Source organism: Tachyglossus aculeatus, chromosome 2, assembly GCF_015852505.1.
Source record: "Tachyglossus aculeatus isolate mTacAcu1 chromosome 2, mTacAcu1.pri, whole genome shotgun sequence".
In the NCBI taxonomy this organism is placed as follows: Eukaryota; Metazoa; Chordata; class Mammalia; order Monotremata; family Tachyglossidae; genus Tachyglossus; species Tachyglossus aculeatus.
In genome coordinates, this window is record NC_052067.1 from 20,330,665 (window position 1) to 20,348,667 (window position 18,003).

The window sequence follows — 18,003 nt, forward strand, 5'->3', positions numbered from 1 at the left end:
TGGTCAGAGGAAGGCAGCCAAGTTTCTGATGGAACTATGGATTTTGAGGAACTAAAGATTTCCTGGCACCCATATATTTTCATTTTCTAGAAATGTGCGAAGGAAGGATGTGGCCTGAATCGGAGGTCACCTGTATCAGAGGCTGCTTTTCTATGAAACCAAGAGATAGTTTTAGCTCAGAGACCCAGAGATTCCAGATGCCTAATTAACCTTGCCTGAGTGGGAGCGTGGGGGAGGGGGCAAAGAAGATGATGTAGGACTTTGCCAAACTCCCTCTTCCATGAAAGTCAATAAGCAAGGTGACCATTAGAGAAGGAGATGAAGGAATTATAAGTATGGTATATAAGTGCTTGCTCCCTGTGCCAAGCACTATGCTCAGTTCTGGGCTAGATACAAGGTGATCAGATCAGACACAATCTGTGCCCCAGTGGGGCTCAGAATCTAAGGGGAAGGTAGAACAGGTATTTAATTCCCATTTTTCAGATGAAGAAACTGAGTCACAGAGTAGTTAAGTGACCTGCTGTAGGTCACACAGAAGGCAAATGGTGGAGCCAGGATTAGAACCCAGGTTAATAATGAATAGTAATAATAATTGTGGCAGATGGTTGGGCAGAGGAGCCTCAGGCTAATAATAACAATGTGGTATTTAAGCACTTACTATATGCTAAGCACTATATTAAGGGCTGAGGTAGATACAAAATAAGTTGGTTTGAACCCCTGTTCTGCATGAGGCTCACAGTCCAAGTGGGAGGGAGAACAAGTGAATCCCCATTATCCAGATAAGGAAACTGAGGCCTAGAGAAGCAAGTGACTTTCCCAAGGTAAGATTGCTGGCAATCGGCAGAGTCAGACAGACTCCCAGAACCAGGCTCTTTCCAGCAGGGTATGCTGCTTCTCTGTCTTAGGTCCCCTTTGTCACCTTATCCCTTCTTCCCACAGCAACTGAATTTTAAGATTCAAGAGAAGTAATGTGGGGCTCTCCAAAGTGTTTAGCTACCCTCATTGAACTGCTATTCAACCATAGAAGTACCTCAGGCTTTATTGAAAGGATTTTTTTTTTCCTTCGGTGGAAGTTTCTGAATGCAGATTAGAAAGTTTTCACCATCTTCAGTGTTTAGTGAGTCCTACAACATACAGAGCACTGTACTAGACATTTGGGAATGTACAATAAATGTAGAACACAGGGTCCTTCAAATTATTTGCAATTTGCTGGTGGCTAGAAATCCTCTTGAAGCTTTTCGGTATCCTCAGCCATCCCCTGGGAGTAATTAACTTTAAAGATACTAAGATGATCACCTTTCAAGTTGACCATTGTCTTCCCCAGGTGGGAGGAGAGTCATCCAGGGCATTACTGTCAATCTCATCTGTAAAATGGGGATTAAAACTGTAAGCACTATGTGGAACAAGGACTGTGTCCAACCTCATGCGCTTTTATCTACCCCAGTGCTTAGTACAGAGGCTGGCACATAGGAAGCTCTTAAGAAATACTATTTGGAAAAAAAAAAAAAATTCACGTTCTGCCACGGTAGAGTGTCTGGGGGTGAGTGGAAGGTATGAGACAAGATATTCCCAGAAGAGTCTGGTTATTGGGAAACAGGATAGGAAGACTTGGTTTGGAGTTGTCTATCCAAAGTAGGTTTTAAGAAGGGTAGCTTTTTTTTTCTTTTATGGTCTCTGTTAAGCACTTACTATGTGCCAGACACTGTATTAAGCACTGGGGTAAATACAAGCTAATTAGGTTGGACACAGTCCATGTCCCACATAGGGCTCACAGTTTTAAAACCCATTTTACGGATGAAGTAAATGAAGCACAGAGAAATGAACTGACTTACCCAATGTCACACAGCAGACAAGTGAACAAGCCAGAATTAGAACCCAGGTCCTTCTGACTCCCATGCCTGTGCTTTATCCCCTAGGCCATGCTGCTTTGTGCCAAGAACAATTAAAACACATCCTGTAAAAATGCATGCTCAGAAACCCTTTTTCATCTTTCCTCCCGTCCCACACGCACTCCAAATAATGATCATTTAAAGACATGTAAAGTTCAAGTCAATTTTTGTTGCAGGACCCACCTGTCCGGCTTGTTTTAATACTTACTTTTGTGAGTTTAGCAAGAACCAAAGGGCTGAATGTTTTTTATAGCTATGATTGAGTGCCATACTTATCATGGCATAGAAGCAAGTGAGTTCACATTGTCTATTATTGCGACCACTGACCTGCTTGCTCATGCTTGTCTGGAACTCCTATCCCCTTCAAATCCACCAGACCACATTACTCACCATCTTCAAAGTCCTCTTAGGATCCCTCCAGTCAATCAGTCAGTCTATAGTATTTATTGAATGTGTACTTTGTACAAAGCACTGTACTAAGCACTTGGAAGAGAACAGTACAGTAGAGTTGATAGGTGCACTCTCTGCCCCTAGGGAGATAACACCTCCTCCAAGAAGACATTCCAAAGGATTCCCCATACCCCGACTGGGGTCAACCCAATAGTCACCCTTAGCACTTGGGTGAATTTCCACACATCTTTAGCATGTTTGTGCATCTGTGTAGTCAACAGATATTCAATTATTATTCAGTTATTTATTCAGCTGTTCATCCTGACATTCTGGTGCTACCACTTGTTCTATCCTTGTTCATTCTCCTGTTCCTGAAAAATAAAATTGTCTCTCCCTGTCTGCTCCCATCGGATTGTAAGCCCCTGTAGGCAAGGACCATGCTTTTTCTTTGGTACCCGCCCAATTACTCTGTACTCTGTAGGACTCATTAATTACTGATGATGGTAAGAAATTTTGAATCATTATTCCAGTGCTTCCACAAAAAAAAATCCGTTCAGTCAGGCATGAAGTACTTCTCTGGACCATTCTTAGCAGTTCAGAGAGGGTGGCTAAGCACTTTGGAAAGCCTCACTCTTCTTCCCTTGAATCCTTACTGTGTGGTAGTTGCTCAAATGTGGTGAGAGATAGATAGCTCAGGGCAGCATATCTCCTTAGCTAAAAAAACATCTGTGGCCTGCTGTAAGGCCCCTCTCTCCTTCTATTTCCCTCTCATCTTCTGCATTCCCCATACCAAAGTCTTCTGTTATTACTCAGCTCTATTTGCTTCTCAAGCTGTAGCTGCCTCAACAGCAAACCTGTTAGCAATCAATCAAAGGTAATTATTGAGCGTTTTTGTATGCAGAGCCCTGTACCCTGGTTTCTGAGTAATCCTATTTGGTAAGGTATTGCTCACCCCAACAGGGCAAGAGGCTAGAAAAGTGGGTTCCGTGCAAAAGGTTTGTCTCTTTTCATCCCACTCACACACAGAGGAAATCTCCTTCTTTCCTTCTGCCCTCCTTCCTCCTTCTGCCCGCTCACCGCCTCTTTCCCATCTGAGGCTGAGATGCTCTCTCCACTGAGGCTGAGCCACTGTCCCCCGTCGGCTGTGCGGAAAAATGATTACATCAAGCTAATCCACTCTAATGAAGTGCAGCGTTAATCAGTCTGATTTTAGGAGGTTCAAGACAAAAATATAGTAAAGCACAGAAAGGTGGAGGCATAATCCTTTGTTTCCGTGGTAAATTCAGACCATCAGACAAGCAATGCTCCATTTCACTAAGAATGTTACATCAGATTAACAATCAACAATATTGTACATCTTTTTTATTACGGACAATGAAAGCAAACATTTTATTTTGATTTAGTAAATCAGTTGTGACATTTACATTTCTTCTTCACTCTTCCAGAAATGGAGGCTTTCAACGAAACAAATGATCTTCTGTTACTGTCTGTTCCCGGTAGCAACTTGAGGTCATCTCCATTTTATTTATAAATATAAGTGCCACTTTGGTGAAAGGAAGTGTTTTGTAAGAATGACATTTTTTGTGCTTCAGCTAGGCCCCTCCTGTTATTTCCAAACCAAATGCATTTGGCTTTGTGCTCCAGACAAGTTGCATTTTTTACACTGTAGGGATAAAAATTGTCGTGGCATTTATCTTTGGGCTCCAACCTATAGTCATTTATGAATTGAACCGTGTTTGTACCTTATGTGTCAGCATGGTCTGAGTGCATTCTACTTCTTGTTTTCCTCCTGTTGTCTTATTCTGAGGCATTCATCAAGAGCTCAGTCTCCAGTTTGCCAGCTTGCCAGCCATTTTAGAAGGTTGCACATAGGTTTCCCAGACCCCTGGGAATCCATAACCTTCATTATCATCATGTTCAATGGTATTTCTTGTGATTACTATGTGCAGAGCACTTTACTAAGTGCTTGGGAGAGTACATTACAACAGAATTGGTAGGCAGACATGTTCCCTGCCCACAACAAGCCTACAGTGTAGTTGATTCTCACCCCTGAAGCCAATTAAAGGCCAGAAGAAGTGAACATAGCATCCCAGGGGAAGGCCCAATGCCAGGACCCCAGCTTTCTTTGTCACAAAATCCCCTGACACAAAGAGAAATAGATCTAGGTTGGTTCGGAAAGTGCGGTTTGGGAGAGAGAAGCCCAAACACTGCCTCCACTGCAGGACACCAGGCCCATGAAAGAACCCCATCAGGAAGTAAGGGGCCATCCTTCTGACAGCACCCATCTGAGAATGTGGACAAGTGTCTGAAGAAAAGGTTGTCCCCATGCTGTGGCGTCGAAGGTGCACATACTCTAACCTGAGTTTTCCTTCAATGTGGGCTTTTTGGGTACACAGCACCCTTGTTCTAGGAGAGTTGAGTGTATTGAAGTTCTTCAGCAACCCAAGTATTCTTCAAACCTTAAAGAATAAGTAATTTATTTTGTGATTGTTCCTCCTGCTAGATTGTTAGCTCCTTAAGGACAGGATTTGGTTTACTCATTTTATTGGGCTCTCCCAAGTGAGTAGTGCAACGCGCTGCCCAGAATAAGCACTCAAATACTATTGGTTGATTTAATAACGAGTTGTGGTTTCCAAATCTGTAATGCAGCTATAGCAGGGAAGATGTGAGCCTGTTGGGTTGGGACCATCTCTATATGTTGCCGACTTGTACTTCCCAAGTGCTTAGTACAGTGCTCTGCACACAGTAAGTGCTCAATAAATATGATTGAATGAATGAATTATACCTCCTACTAAATGAGGGAGACCAGGTAACTGAGGTTCTAGTAAAAAATAGTCCCAGTTCTCTGCTGCCCTGTGTTGGGAGAGACATAAGTCTTCAAAGTGGAAATGGTATGGGGGAATCGGGCTCTAGTTTCTCACTTTTAATAAAATTGTCCTTAACTTGATTGTAACTTTTCTGTTTCACAAATGAGGTACAAAGACATCTACTCTCTCTACCCCAAAATGAACCATTCTTGAGCAACTTGGTGAATACCCTTTTAGAACAAAGAAAACAATAAGTCAGATGGAGACTAGAGTTAGCTTTCTCTGAACATGTTTGGTACCCACTTTTCGGACCTGTAACCCCCTGAATTCCATGGAATAAAGATTGTAGCAGAATAAAAAAAATCCAAGTAGTTGAGCTTATTTTTTTTCTTGGTGGCTGCAGATGTTATGTGTTCCAGTGGAACTGTACTCTGACTTTTTGCTTCTTGAAAAGGAGAGGGGTTTACAGGATAAATCATTTGAATAATAAGAATCTGCACCAATATTTAGAAAACGGGGAAATGTATTTTGGACAGGTGCACCTTGAGAGTTTAATTTTTGGCCTGTCGGCCACCTTGAACAAGTTCTCTCTGAAGCATCTGCAAAGCAACAGTTGTGTAAAAATACCAGGTTCAGCTTACACAAACTTTTACCTGCCCACCCAACTATAAATTAATGCCCCCTTCACTTTTCAGTGTCTTGGAATGAATCAATTGGTGTATGTTGAGCACTTACTGTGTGAAGAGCACCATACTGCGTGCTGGGGAGGGTACGGTACAACAGTATTGATAGACACATCCCCTGCCCGCATGGAGCTCCCAGCCTAGAGGGGGAGAAAGACATTCAAATGCAGTACTAATGAGTGGAATGGAAGAACATAATGATGTGCACACAAGGAGTTGGAGTGGAGTGGTAAACAAGTGCTTAAGAAGTGTAGATCTAGGTGGATAGGCAATATAGAAGGAAGGGCGAATAGGAAAAATGAGGGTCTTGTCAGGGAAGGCCTCTTTGAGGAGGTGAGATTTTACTAGGGCTTTGAAGGAGCAGAGAGTGGTGATCTGTTGTATATGAAGAGGGGTTCCAGGCCAGAGGGAGGATATGGGCAAGGGGTCAACAGCTGTGGTGAGATAGATGAGACTGAGTTACGGTGAGTAGGTTGGTGAAAGGAGCAAAGTGTGCAGGCTGGGTTGTAGTCGGGGATCAGGCAATAAAGTGAGAGGAGCCAGCTGATTGAGTGCTTTAAAGCTGATGGTAGTGAGTTTCTGTTTGATTCGGATGGGCAACCACTAAAGGTTCTTGAGGAGTGGGGAAGATGTGGACTGAACTGTTTTTAGGAAAGTGATCCATGCAGTAGAGTGAAGTGTGGACTGGAATGGGGAGAGACAGGAGGTAGGTAAGTCAGTGAGGAAGCTGATGCACTAGTCAAGACAGGATATTCGTTCAATTGCATTTATTGAGCGCTTACTGTGTGCAGAGCACTGTACTAAGGATATGATAGCTTGGATAAACGTGGCAGCAGTTTGGATTGAGAGGAAGGGGCAGATTCTAGAGATGTTGTGAAGGTAGAACTGGCAGGATTTGGTGATGTATATGTGGGTTGAACCAGAGAAGAAGTTGAATGGAGTACTTTTTTTGCATCCTGAATACAGACTAATGTGTGTGTCCGAAGTTCCATTTTTATTTCCTGTAAACTGTCTTTAATATCTTTGGTTTCTGAGCCTTTAGGCTGGTATTAATTTGCTTAGCTACATTACACTTTTAATGATTCCAGGCAGTAGAATGTTGGCCTGCAGGAGAAAGGCTGAGTTTAAATATGTTTTGTATTGATCCTAGTTCACAGTTGGTGCTGAGAAAATAATGGTTTTATAATGATAAAGGGGAACAGTCATAAATTCTCAAGAAATGACTATTTTATGCTTTCTCATTTACTAGATTCACTGAAGGAAAACAGTTGCAAATGTAGTTTGGCTTATAAGGGGCTGTTTCTGTAAAGTTATCAAACATCCAGAATGAATCTGGAATTTAGGAATCCAAAAATATTGAGCATTTTTGTTTAATATAGGCTAGGCACCTTGAAATTGGAATTGGAATTTAGTATATTGGCCTTTAACTCAGTCACTTGTAGGGAGTTAGGAAAAGAAAACGGGTTGTGTTCTCTGTAAATTATGGAGAAGAATATGTGCTGGCCATTATCATTTCATAATATGAGAGAGAGAATGTTAATGTGAGTGTAGATCCTTAGGTGGCCTTTTGAGGATAGAAAATTTGATCCACATTACCTGTCACTAGGCTATTATGAAGTTTTTATTTCATGTATGAAGAGTTTGCAGTACTGTATTCATACCATGTAAGGGAGCCATCTAGTGGGAAATGTTGATCAAGCATTAATAGCTAAAAATGGGATAGTAATAATAACAGGCTTTATTGTTTTTAGTAGTACTTTTTAACCACTTACTATGTTCCAGGCGCTGTAATAAGCATTAGGGTTTGATTCAAGTTAATCAGTTTGGACACAGTTCATGTCTCTTATGAGGCTCACAGTATTAATCCCCATGTTACAGATGAGGTAACTGAGGCAGAAAAGTGAAGTGATTTACCCGAGGTCACACAGCAGACAAGTGATGGCACCAAAATTAGAACTCAGGTCCTTCTGGCTCTCAGAACTGTGCCCTATCCACTAGGCCCATGCTGCTCCTGAGCCCATGCACCAGTCTCCAGACTTCTTTTCCCTCCCCGAGCCCAAAGAGGTCCGGAACACAAATGTGGGGCCTGGCCTAATGCTAAATAAATAATGATGGTATTTGTAAAGCGCTTACTATGTGCCAGTTACTGGGGTAAAACAAGATAATCCCATAAGCAGTGTGGCCTAGTAGATAGAGCACATGTCTGGAAGTCAGAAGGACCTGAGTTCTAATCCCAGTGCAAGGTGAAGAAGTGCTTTAAAGCCAGTGTTGAGGAGTTTTTGTTTGATACGGAGGTGGATGTAAAACCACTGGAGATTTTTGAGGAGGGGGTTGACATGTCCTGAACATTTTTGTAGAAAGGTGATCCGGGCAGCAGAGTGAAGTATGGACTGGAGTGGGGAGAGACAGGAGGTTGGGAGGTCAGCAAGGAGGCTGATGCAGTAATCTAGATGGGATAGGAAGAGTGATTGTATTAACGTGGTAGCAGTTTGGATGGAAAGGAAAGGGTGGATTTTAGCGATGTTGTGAAGGTGGGACCGACAGGATTTGGTGATGGATTGAATACATGGGTTGAATTAGAGAGAGGAGTCAAGGATAACACCAAGGTTATGGGCCTGTGTGATGGGAGAGATGGTGGTGCCGTCCACAGTGATAGGAAAGTGAGGGAGAGGACAGGGTGGGAAGATAAGGAGCTCTGTTTTGGGCATGTTAAGTTTGAGCTGATGGGAGGACATCCAAGTAGAGATTTCCTGAAGGTAGGAGGAGATACAAGCATTTAGAACAGTGCTCAGTACACAGTGTGTGTCAATAAATAGCACTGATGAAGATGATGCTTGAGGGTCAGACATAGGGTTGCCCATACACAAACTACAGTGCCATTCTTCTGGTTATTCTCTCCAACAGCCAAATGCAGAGCCTCCCAGACTGAGGCAGGAAGATCAGAAGGGTCGAAGTGCATTGTTGGCCCATATCCAACAAGGAACCCGCCTGAGGAAAGTAACTCAGATCAATGACCGGAGCGCCCCGCAGATCGAAAGTAAGTGCGCCGTTACAGTCGGTGGGTCGGTGGTCTGCGAGGGAGCAGTGGAGCTGGCTGGCCTGGGGCTTTCTCAGAGCCCCGGCCAGGGCAGCCAGTAGGTGACCCAGCAGTGTGGTTGGTGTAACAGAAGAGCAGCTGTTAAAACTCACATGGGTCCTCACTGACCAGTCAGGGATTTCCAACCTCTTTTAGCAGCTGTCCACTGTCAAAGTTAGCCAGAAATGTGCTTGCACATACCTCTCCTTCTCATCATTCATTCATTCAATCGTATTTATTGAGTGCTTACTGTGTGCAGAGCACTGTACTAAGTGCTTGGGAAGTACAAATCGGCAACATATAGAGACGGTCCCTACCCAACAGTGGGCTCACAGTCTAGAAGGAGGAGACAGACAACAAAACAAAACAAGTAGAGAGTTGTTAATACCATCAGAATAAATAGAATTATAGCTATGTACGTGTCATTAATAAAATAAATAGAGTAATAAATATGTACAAATATACACAAGTGCTGTGGGGAGAGGAAGGGGGTAGGGCAGAGGGTGGGAGGGGAGGAGGAGGAGGATATTTATTGAGCACTTACTCTGTGCAGAGCACTGTACTATGCAGATGGGAGAGAAATCAATCGTATTTATTGAGCACTTACTGGGTACACTGTAACGTACTAAGCGCTTGGGAGAGTACAATGCAACTGTTTTTATTGAGCACTTACTGTGTGCAGAGCACTGTACTAAGTGCTTGGAAAGTACAATTCGGCAACAGAGACAATCCCTACCCAACAGTGGGCTCACATGGCCCGTCTCCTTCAATATTGGAGCAGTGATTTTCATCAGCGTGTATATATATATATATATATATATATATATGTGTGTGTGTGTGTTTATGTGTATGTATATGTGTGTGTGTGTTTATGTGTATGTATATATGTGTGTGTGTTTATGTGTATGTATATATATGTGTGTGTGTGTGTTTATGTGTATGTATATATATGTGTGTTTGTGGACCTGTGTGTGTCTGTATGTGGGGGGCGTCCCTCCCTCCCCCACCCCACAGAAGGGGCCTGAAGGCAACCTGATCACCTTGTAACCTCACCAATGCTTTGAACAGTGCTTTGCATATAGTAAGCACTTAATAAATGCCATTATTATCATTATTATTATTATTTCCCCCTCCCCTACACCGTTGTGGTCAGGGGATGGTCCCTCTTTATTACTGTATTGTACTTCCCACAGCGCTCCATAAATACGATTGAACGAATGCCCAGGTGGCTGGTGTTTGGGGGCAGTCCCCCTGACTCCTCCTCCTTCATTCAATTCAGTCGTATCTGTTCTGCCCTGTACGAGGCCCTTGGAAAGTCCAATATGGCAATAAAGAGAGGCAATCCCTTGCCCACATCGGGCTCACGGTCTAGAGGAGGGGGAGGCAGACATCCCGTTAAAACGCAGCCCCTCTGCTTGCCCTCCTCCTGGTGACCGAGGTTGGGCAGGGCAGGGGCCAGGAGGATGGGCACGGGGGGCCTTCCCGCACACGTGGAACTGTCCATCCCGCCGCCGCCGACCTCCGCTCTCCGCTGCCCACTCCCTGCCCAGGGACTGCCCCTCTGCCTGTCCTGCTCTTTGTGGCTCGTTTGTCCCCCGGCCCCCCGGCCCCCGCTCTGTGATTTCTAGAATCCAACCCCTTCCCTCCCCTTCCCAAGTCCCCCCAAGTTCTTGAGGTGTGGAGAGTTTGTTCTTTTTGCCCAAGGGTCTGCATTTATCAGAACAGGGCGAGGCCGTAGGCTTTCTGCTTGAATGACGCCTGACTTTTGGAACGGGAACGGAAAGGTTTGAGGCATGTTTGTGGTTGTTTAACTGTTGCACAAGTGTCGATCTAGGGAGGATAAAGAGGTTATTTTAAGAGTTCATATGCACAATGCAAGGGAGTTGGATTTGGGTGATAAGCTGGTATGGTAAAGGTGAAGCTGTCCTTCAAGTTTCTATTCATAACCTGCTACTTAAGTGTAAGAAGCCATTCTCTTATTGGGGTGCTAGTTTTATTTGGCATGGGGTAGATTCCGCTTTACCTGGCCTCCCGGCAACACTCGAAGTCATCGCTTGATCCCCTTTTCTCCCTCGCTTTACCTGGCCTCCCGGCAACACTCGAAGTCATCGCTTGATCCCCTTTTCTCCCTCGCTTCACTGAATAAAGGTTATTAGTGGGTATTTACGAGAAGCAGTATGGCTCAGTGGAAAGAGCACGGACTTTGGAGTCAGAGATCATGGTTTCGCATCCCGGCTCTGCCAATTGTCAGCTATGTGACTTTGGGCAAGTCACTTCACTTCTCCGTGCCCCAGTTCCCTCATCTGTACAATGGGGATGAAGATTGTGAGCCTCCTGTGGGACGACCTTATCTCCTTGTAACCTCCCCAGTGCTTAGAACAGTGCTTTGCAAATAGTAAGCGCTTAATAAATACCATTATTATTCTTAACCGAGTTGATGGACACGTTCACTGCCCACAGTGAGCTTACAGTCTAGAAGGGGAGACAGACATTAATAAAATTATGGATACATGCCATGTGGCTGAGGGAGGAGTGAATAACAGGTGCAAGTCCAAGTGCAAGGGCAAGGCAGAAGGGAGTGGGAGAAGGTAAAATGAGGGCCTACAGGAGAAGGCCTCTTGGAGGAGAGGTGGATTTAATAAGGCTTTGAAGGTAGGAAGAGTGATTGTCAGTCAGATATAAAGAGGGAGGGCATTCCAGGCAGGAGGCAGGATGTGAGTGAGAGGTCAGCAGCAAGATAGTCAAGACTGAGGCATACTGAATTGGTTGGCATTAGAGGAGTGAAATGTGCCCTGCACTGTGGCCAGTGTAATGGAAGAGTGGCTGTTGAAACTCATGTGGGTCCTCACTCAGATCAGTTAGGGATTTTTAACTTGTTTTAGCAGCTGCCCACTGTCAAAGTTTCATATGAAATGTATCTTAGCACATACCTCTCCTCATCTGGCAGTCAGTAGTATTTATCGAGCACTTATTCATTCATTCATTCAATCGTATTTATTGAGCACTTACTGTGTGCAGAGCACTGTACTAAGCGCTTGGGAAGTACAAGTTGGCAACATATAGAGACGGTCCCTACCTAACAGTGGGCAAAGCTTGGGAGAGTACAGTGCAAAGAGAGTTGGTAGACATGGTGTAATGGGCCTGGGAGTCAGAAGGACATGGGTTCTATTCCCAGCTCTACCACTTACCTGCTGTGTGATACTGGGCAAGTCACCTAACTTCTCTGGGCCTCAGTTACCTCATCTGTAAAGTGGGGATTGAGACTGTTAGCCCCACATGGGACAGGGATTATGTCTGACTCGATTTGCATGTATCCACCCCAGTGCAAAGTACAGTGCCTACCACATAGTAAGCACTTAACAAATACCACAGTTATTATTATTATTATTGGACATGATCCCTGCTCTTAGGGAGCTTACAGTCTAGTAGGGGAAATAGACCCTAAAATAAATTACAAATTCCTGTCATCTGTTCTCCTGTTTGTCATGATATTGGTACCTCCTCCTCTAGACTGTAAGCTCCTTGAGGGTAGGGTTCGTGTCTACTGGGGAGAAGTGTGGCCTAGGTTCTAATCCCAGCTCCACCATCTGTCTGCTGCATGACTGTGGGAAAATTACTACTCTGTGCCTGTTTCCTTAACTGTAAAATGGGACTTCAATGCTTGTTCTCCTTCCTACTTAGACAGTGAGCCCCATGTGGGACAGGGACTGTGTCCAACCTGATTGATATGTCTCTACCTCAGTGCTTAGAAGAGTACTTGACACATAGTAAATACTTAACAAATACCATTAAAAAAGGGGGAAAAAACCCTAAAACTCTATTGTATTCTCCCAAGCACTTAGTATAGACTAAATGCTTACTTAATATCTTTGATTGATTTCCTATGGCACTTTGAAGAACCCAGGACTTTAAGTAATGATGATGATGGTATTTGTTAAGTGCTTTCTATTTTTCAGGCACTGTTCTAAATTCTGGGGTAGATACAAGCTAGTCAGGTTGGACATGGTCTCTGTTCCATGAGAGGCTCACAGTCTTAATGTCTATTTTGCAGATGAGGTAACTGAGGCACAGAGAAGTTAAGTGACTAGCCCGGTGTCATACAGCAAACAAGTGGCAGAGCCGGGATTCATCTGACTCCCAAGCCCCTACTCTATCCACTAGGCCATGCTGCTTCACTCCAAGTAACTTTCCAAGTGAGGGAGTGAGATATGAATCAGGGTACTACTACTTCAAAAGGAGGCTGGAGGCTTTTTGTCATTGTTCTGTGTTCATCATCATCAGTGGTATTTATTGTGCACTTACTGTTTACAGAGCATTGTTCTAAGCCCTTAGGAGAATTACAGCAGAGTTGGTAGAAACATTCCCTGCTCATTATCAAAAGCTTCAGTACTCAAAACTGGATTGGGTTTTTTTGAAGCTCAGGTGCCTCGTCTCTGTAAAGCTGTCCTTGGACTTACAACAGACCTGATTCCTGGAAGCTGTGTTTTAAGTCCCAACCAATTCTCAAAAGGGACAATATTGTGTGTGGAGACATTTCTTGAACTGAGGTTGGATGCCCTTTTTAAAAATCAAAATCCCCCCCCCCCCCCCCCCCCCCGCGCATCGAACAGAAACTCCTTACCATCGGCTTTAAAGCATCAATCAGCTTGCCCCATCATCCTTCTCCTCACTACTCTCCTACTACAGCCCAGCCGGCACACTGCACTCTTCTAGTGCCAGCTTACTCACTGTGCCCCAATCTCGTCAGTCTCACCGCAGACCACTTTCCCACATCCTCCCACTAACCTGGAACTCCCTCCCACTCCATATAGCCTAGATCACCACTCTCTCCACCTTCAAAGCATTGTTAAGGTCACATCTCCTCCAAGAGGCTTTCCCTGGTTAAGCCCTCTTTTCCCTGACTCGCTCTCCTTTCTGTGTCATCTATGCACTTGGTTCTGTGACCTTTAAACATTTGATATTTCGCCACCTCCAATCCCACAACATTTATGCACATATTTTTAAATTATATTTTCTAAATTATTCCTTTGTATGAATGTCTGTCTCCCCCTCTAGACTTTAAGCTCATTATAGGCAGGGAACATGGCCACTAATTTTGTTGTGTTGTACTCTCCCAAGCACTTGGTACGGTGCTGTGCACATAGTAAACACTTAATAAATACCATTGATTGATTGAATTGTGTTCCCAGACAATTATAGGTGAGTAATAGAGTTACATCAGTGTATTGATATTAGTTCAGAGAGGTGTCATAATGGGGTGGCCGACTTTTACAGTCCTCTAGATTGTAATCCCATTATGGGCAGGGAATGTGTCTACTAATTCTGTTACATTGTACTCTCCCAATCGCTTAGTACAGTGCTCTGCACATAATAAGTGCCATTTGTTGATTGATTAATTGGTTTTGCTTCATTGCAAGTATGAATGTGTTGTCCTGCCCCGGTGACTCCTCCCTGGAGGGTGATGGAGCGGGAGAGGCGAGAGCAGGAAGGGAACAACGTTATGTTATTGTTAGGCAGATTAAAGTGTATCCTTCCAACCACTCAGTGTAGTGTTCTTCACTCAGTAAGCGCTCAATAAATACTGTTAATTAATTTGGCCAGCAATCAATCAATCAATCAATCGTATTTATTGAGCGCTTACTATGTGCAGAGCACTGTACTAAGCGCTTAAGGCAGTGTCGAGGTGTCCATCTTATTTCCAGTGAAGTATTGTATCATCTACAGTAAATAGAGCAAGAGCCATAGAGAAGGCCAATCTTAAACTAAAACTGATGGGTTATGAAGCTTATATAAAGGGTGTAAACCTGGAAAGCCATAAGGACCATTTGTCATAACTCGAAGCTCATTGTGGGCAGGGAATGTGCCTAACCTGCTCCGTTATATTGTACCTCCCAAGTGTTTAGTACAGTGCTGTGCACACAGTAAATGCTCAATAAATGTGATTGATTGAAATGTCAAGGACTGCATGAACCAGGAATTGAAATGCATTCTTTTTAATGATTACTATTTTCGTCCACCAGTAGGCACTGTGCCCTAATGTTTGGTGAATACTGAATTAGTAACTTATGGTGCACAGCCAAAGTGTTTACGTTTAAACTAAATGTTTCACATTTTATGTAGGTTCCAAGTTCTGGATTACAGCTGTATCCCAATTGTTCAGGGTTATATGGGTTTTCTAGGCACTCCATGTTGCTTTCTATCTGCCAATCTTTGGATTCTTTTATTGCTGATTAGCATTTTCACCAGGCTATTGGCTGGGGATGTCCCGAAATGACACTCCATTCAGATCACTCTTGTCCCTTGAGTGGGGCAAGAAGTGGTTGAAACTGTTGTCTTAAGTGAAATTTGAAGATCATTGTGGATTTTATTTATCTATGCAATCCCCGGACCATGGCTATTTAAGTGTTAGTTGTCTAAGGAAAAGCAATATATCCAATCCCCCCACCCCATCCCTTTCATCCCACCTCTCCCATTCTTTTTCCCACAGAGTCTAAAGGAGCCAGCAGGGAAGGAGGTGACACTGGAAATACCAAAGTCAATTCCCCACAAGGTCTCGGGGGACTGTTTGCTGGGGGTTTCCCTCTGCTGAGACCAGCAGGCCAAAGGGATGTATCAGGTGAGAAGGCTGGGTGTTCTGAAGGCTCAAGAAAATTGGAATCATTTGGTGGGGGTGGGGGCTGGAGGGGAAGGAAAGGTGTTCTGGTCAGTGGAGAGTGTCCTGGGCTGGAGGTAAAGAGGTCTGGGTTCTAGTCCCAGTTTTGCCCCTGGCCTACAATGTGACTCTGAGCCCCAAGCTCCTCACCTGTAAAATGGGATATGTGACCCTGCATCCCTCACAGGAATGTTGTGGGGATAAAATAATAAAATAAATAATAATGGTGGTATTTATTAAGCACTTACTATGTTCCAATTACTGAACTAAACACTAGGTACAGCCAAGGTAATGAGATTGGACATAGTTCCTGTCCCGCACAGGTTTCACACACTAAGAATTAGGGAGAGCAGGCTTCTTCCCCCCATTTTACATATGAGTAAGTGGAATAATAATTATAGTAATAATTATGGCATTTGTTGTGTGCAGGCACTGTACTAAGTGCTGGGGTTGGATACAAGCAAATCGGGATGGACACAGTCCCTGTCCCAAGTGGCACTCACAGTCTTGATCCCCATTTTACAGGTGAGTTAACTGAGGCACAGAGAAGTAAAGTGACTTGCCCAAGGTCACACAGCAGACAGGTGGCAGAGCTGGGATTAGAACCCATGACCTTCAGACTCCCAGGCTTGTGTTCTATCCACTATGCCATGCTGCTTCTCCATGGAACCCTAGAGAAGTTAATTGATTTGTCCAAAGCCATGCAGCCAGCTAGTGGCAAGCTGGAACTAAAAGTGGGGTCTCCTGGCTCCCAGTCGCACATGAAAAATTGATGCAAAAATAATGCAATTTGGGTAACCTATGACTGAAGTCTTCCTCCTTTAACCAATGACCTAAGAAAACTCAGCCTAAAAAAAAGATAGAAGCCAACCTGCTTAGAGTCAAATGTGACTAAATTACTTGTTTAAATTCAGAGCTAACCTGAACAAGTTCTTTTCTTCCAAAAAAAGCCAGTCGACTGGCTTGGCTCTTTAGCATCACAGAGGATTGTTTGATGTTGTCTGCCCAGGAAAGAGATGGGCTGTGAGCTTTCTGAGAGCTCCGACTTTGTCCTCTATGCAGATTCTATCTCTTCTCTTTCTTCTGCTAGACCATTTGGCAGAAAGGAGAACTGTGGGATCAGCTGTGCCAAAAGAAGCCGAGGACTTTAAACTCCACTTCTGCATAATTTGTGTGCTTCATCAAACTCAGGCTCAGACTATAGTTTTCCACCGACTGTGATGAGGCAGTTTTCTCAGTTACACGTGAAAGTGCAGATTGGACAGGGGGTGAGTGTTGGGGCAGGGGGAGGTTAGAGCTAAAAGACATGAATTCCCAGGACCGAGACAGTTAACTACAGAGTGACTAATAATGTTTCCATCCTGGGTTTTCACCTGAGAGGCCAATGACCTCTCTGGGGAACCTGATGTCCAGGGTTGAATGTGTGCCAGGAGGATGAGGCAGGAGGAACACTGAAGGACAGCCAACCCAGAGTGGCCTAGTCCACTCGGACAGCATGTAAAATACTTAGACGTTGCATCATCCTTTTGTGAGGCCAACACCATAATCCCACCAACATACCCAGTATCTCCCGTCTTGATCAAAGATGGGTGCCGACCTTGCACCGGGTACAAAAAAAAATCACTACTGGGAATTTTAGATGAGATGGATGCACTTTGGAGTGTTTTGCTGAGGAACTTGAGCTCCTCATCACAATTGGGAACTTGGAGTTTAAATTGAAAGTTGTCTGTGTGTAAGAGAGAGAGACAGAGAAAAAGACAGAGACAGACATATGTCCCAGTTGCTTTCTGCAAGCTCTGTGGAAACCTTTATCACAGGCGGGCACTTCACTTCTCTGCCTTGATTTCCTCAACTGTAAAATGGGGTTATAGTGGCTAGCCTCCCTCCTACTTAGACTGATTGCTGCATGTGGGACAAGGACTATGTCTAGCGTGATTATCTTGTATCTACCCCAATGTTTAGAACGGTGCTTAACATATAGTAAGCACTTAGCAAATGCCATAATTGTTATTATTTAACAAATCTTTTAAAATGGCCTGTTCCCTATCCGGCAGTGCAGATCCAACCACTGAATCATGATGATTTCTTCTGAAACCTTCCAGTTTCGATTTTGACAGTAAAGATGACCAGGAGCACAGTGAAGAGTCCTGGTGTTCAGCAGCAGTGATAAAGGGCAGGAACCCTTCCGTGGGAGGTTAAAATCATAGAGCGTGATTGGTTCTGAAAGGCCCTGGTTCTCTCAGCCTCAAGGAATGACACCTTGCTGAATCAATACCAGCATTTGTTGAAACTGGGAGCGGATGGAGATAGGAGGGAATAGGAATATAGATCTGGGAGTATGGGGAGGGACTGACTAGATTTGGGCAGTGTGGGACCTCAATTTATCTGTCCGAGGGGGTTGGAGAAGCAGCTGGATCCACGCTTGAAGGGCAAAACTTTGGATAAAGCAAGGGTCAGGGTGTCAGAAAGACTTGGGTTTTAATCCAGGCTCTGCCACTTGTCTGCT

General features: G+C 44.1%; 1 protein-coding gene across 1 annotated transcript in view; it reads left to right on the forward strand.

Annotated features, from left to right (window-relative positions):
- The window catches only part of WIPF3 (WAS/WASL interacting protein family member 3), a 133,171-nt gene that overhangs the window by 97,683 nt on the left and 17,485 nt on the right, over nucleotides 1-18,003 (forward strand). Inside the window, exons 5-6 of the mRNA XM_038761385.1 lie at nucleotides 8,674-8,806; nucleotides 15,333-15,461. Of these exons, the coding sequence (XP_038617313.1) occupies nucleotides 8,674-8,806; nucleotides 15,333-15,461 (262 nt within the window). The remainder of the gene's footprint in view (nucleotides 1-8,673; nucleotides 8,807-15,332; nucleotides 15,462-18,003) is intronic.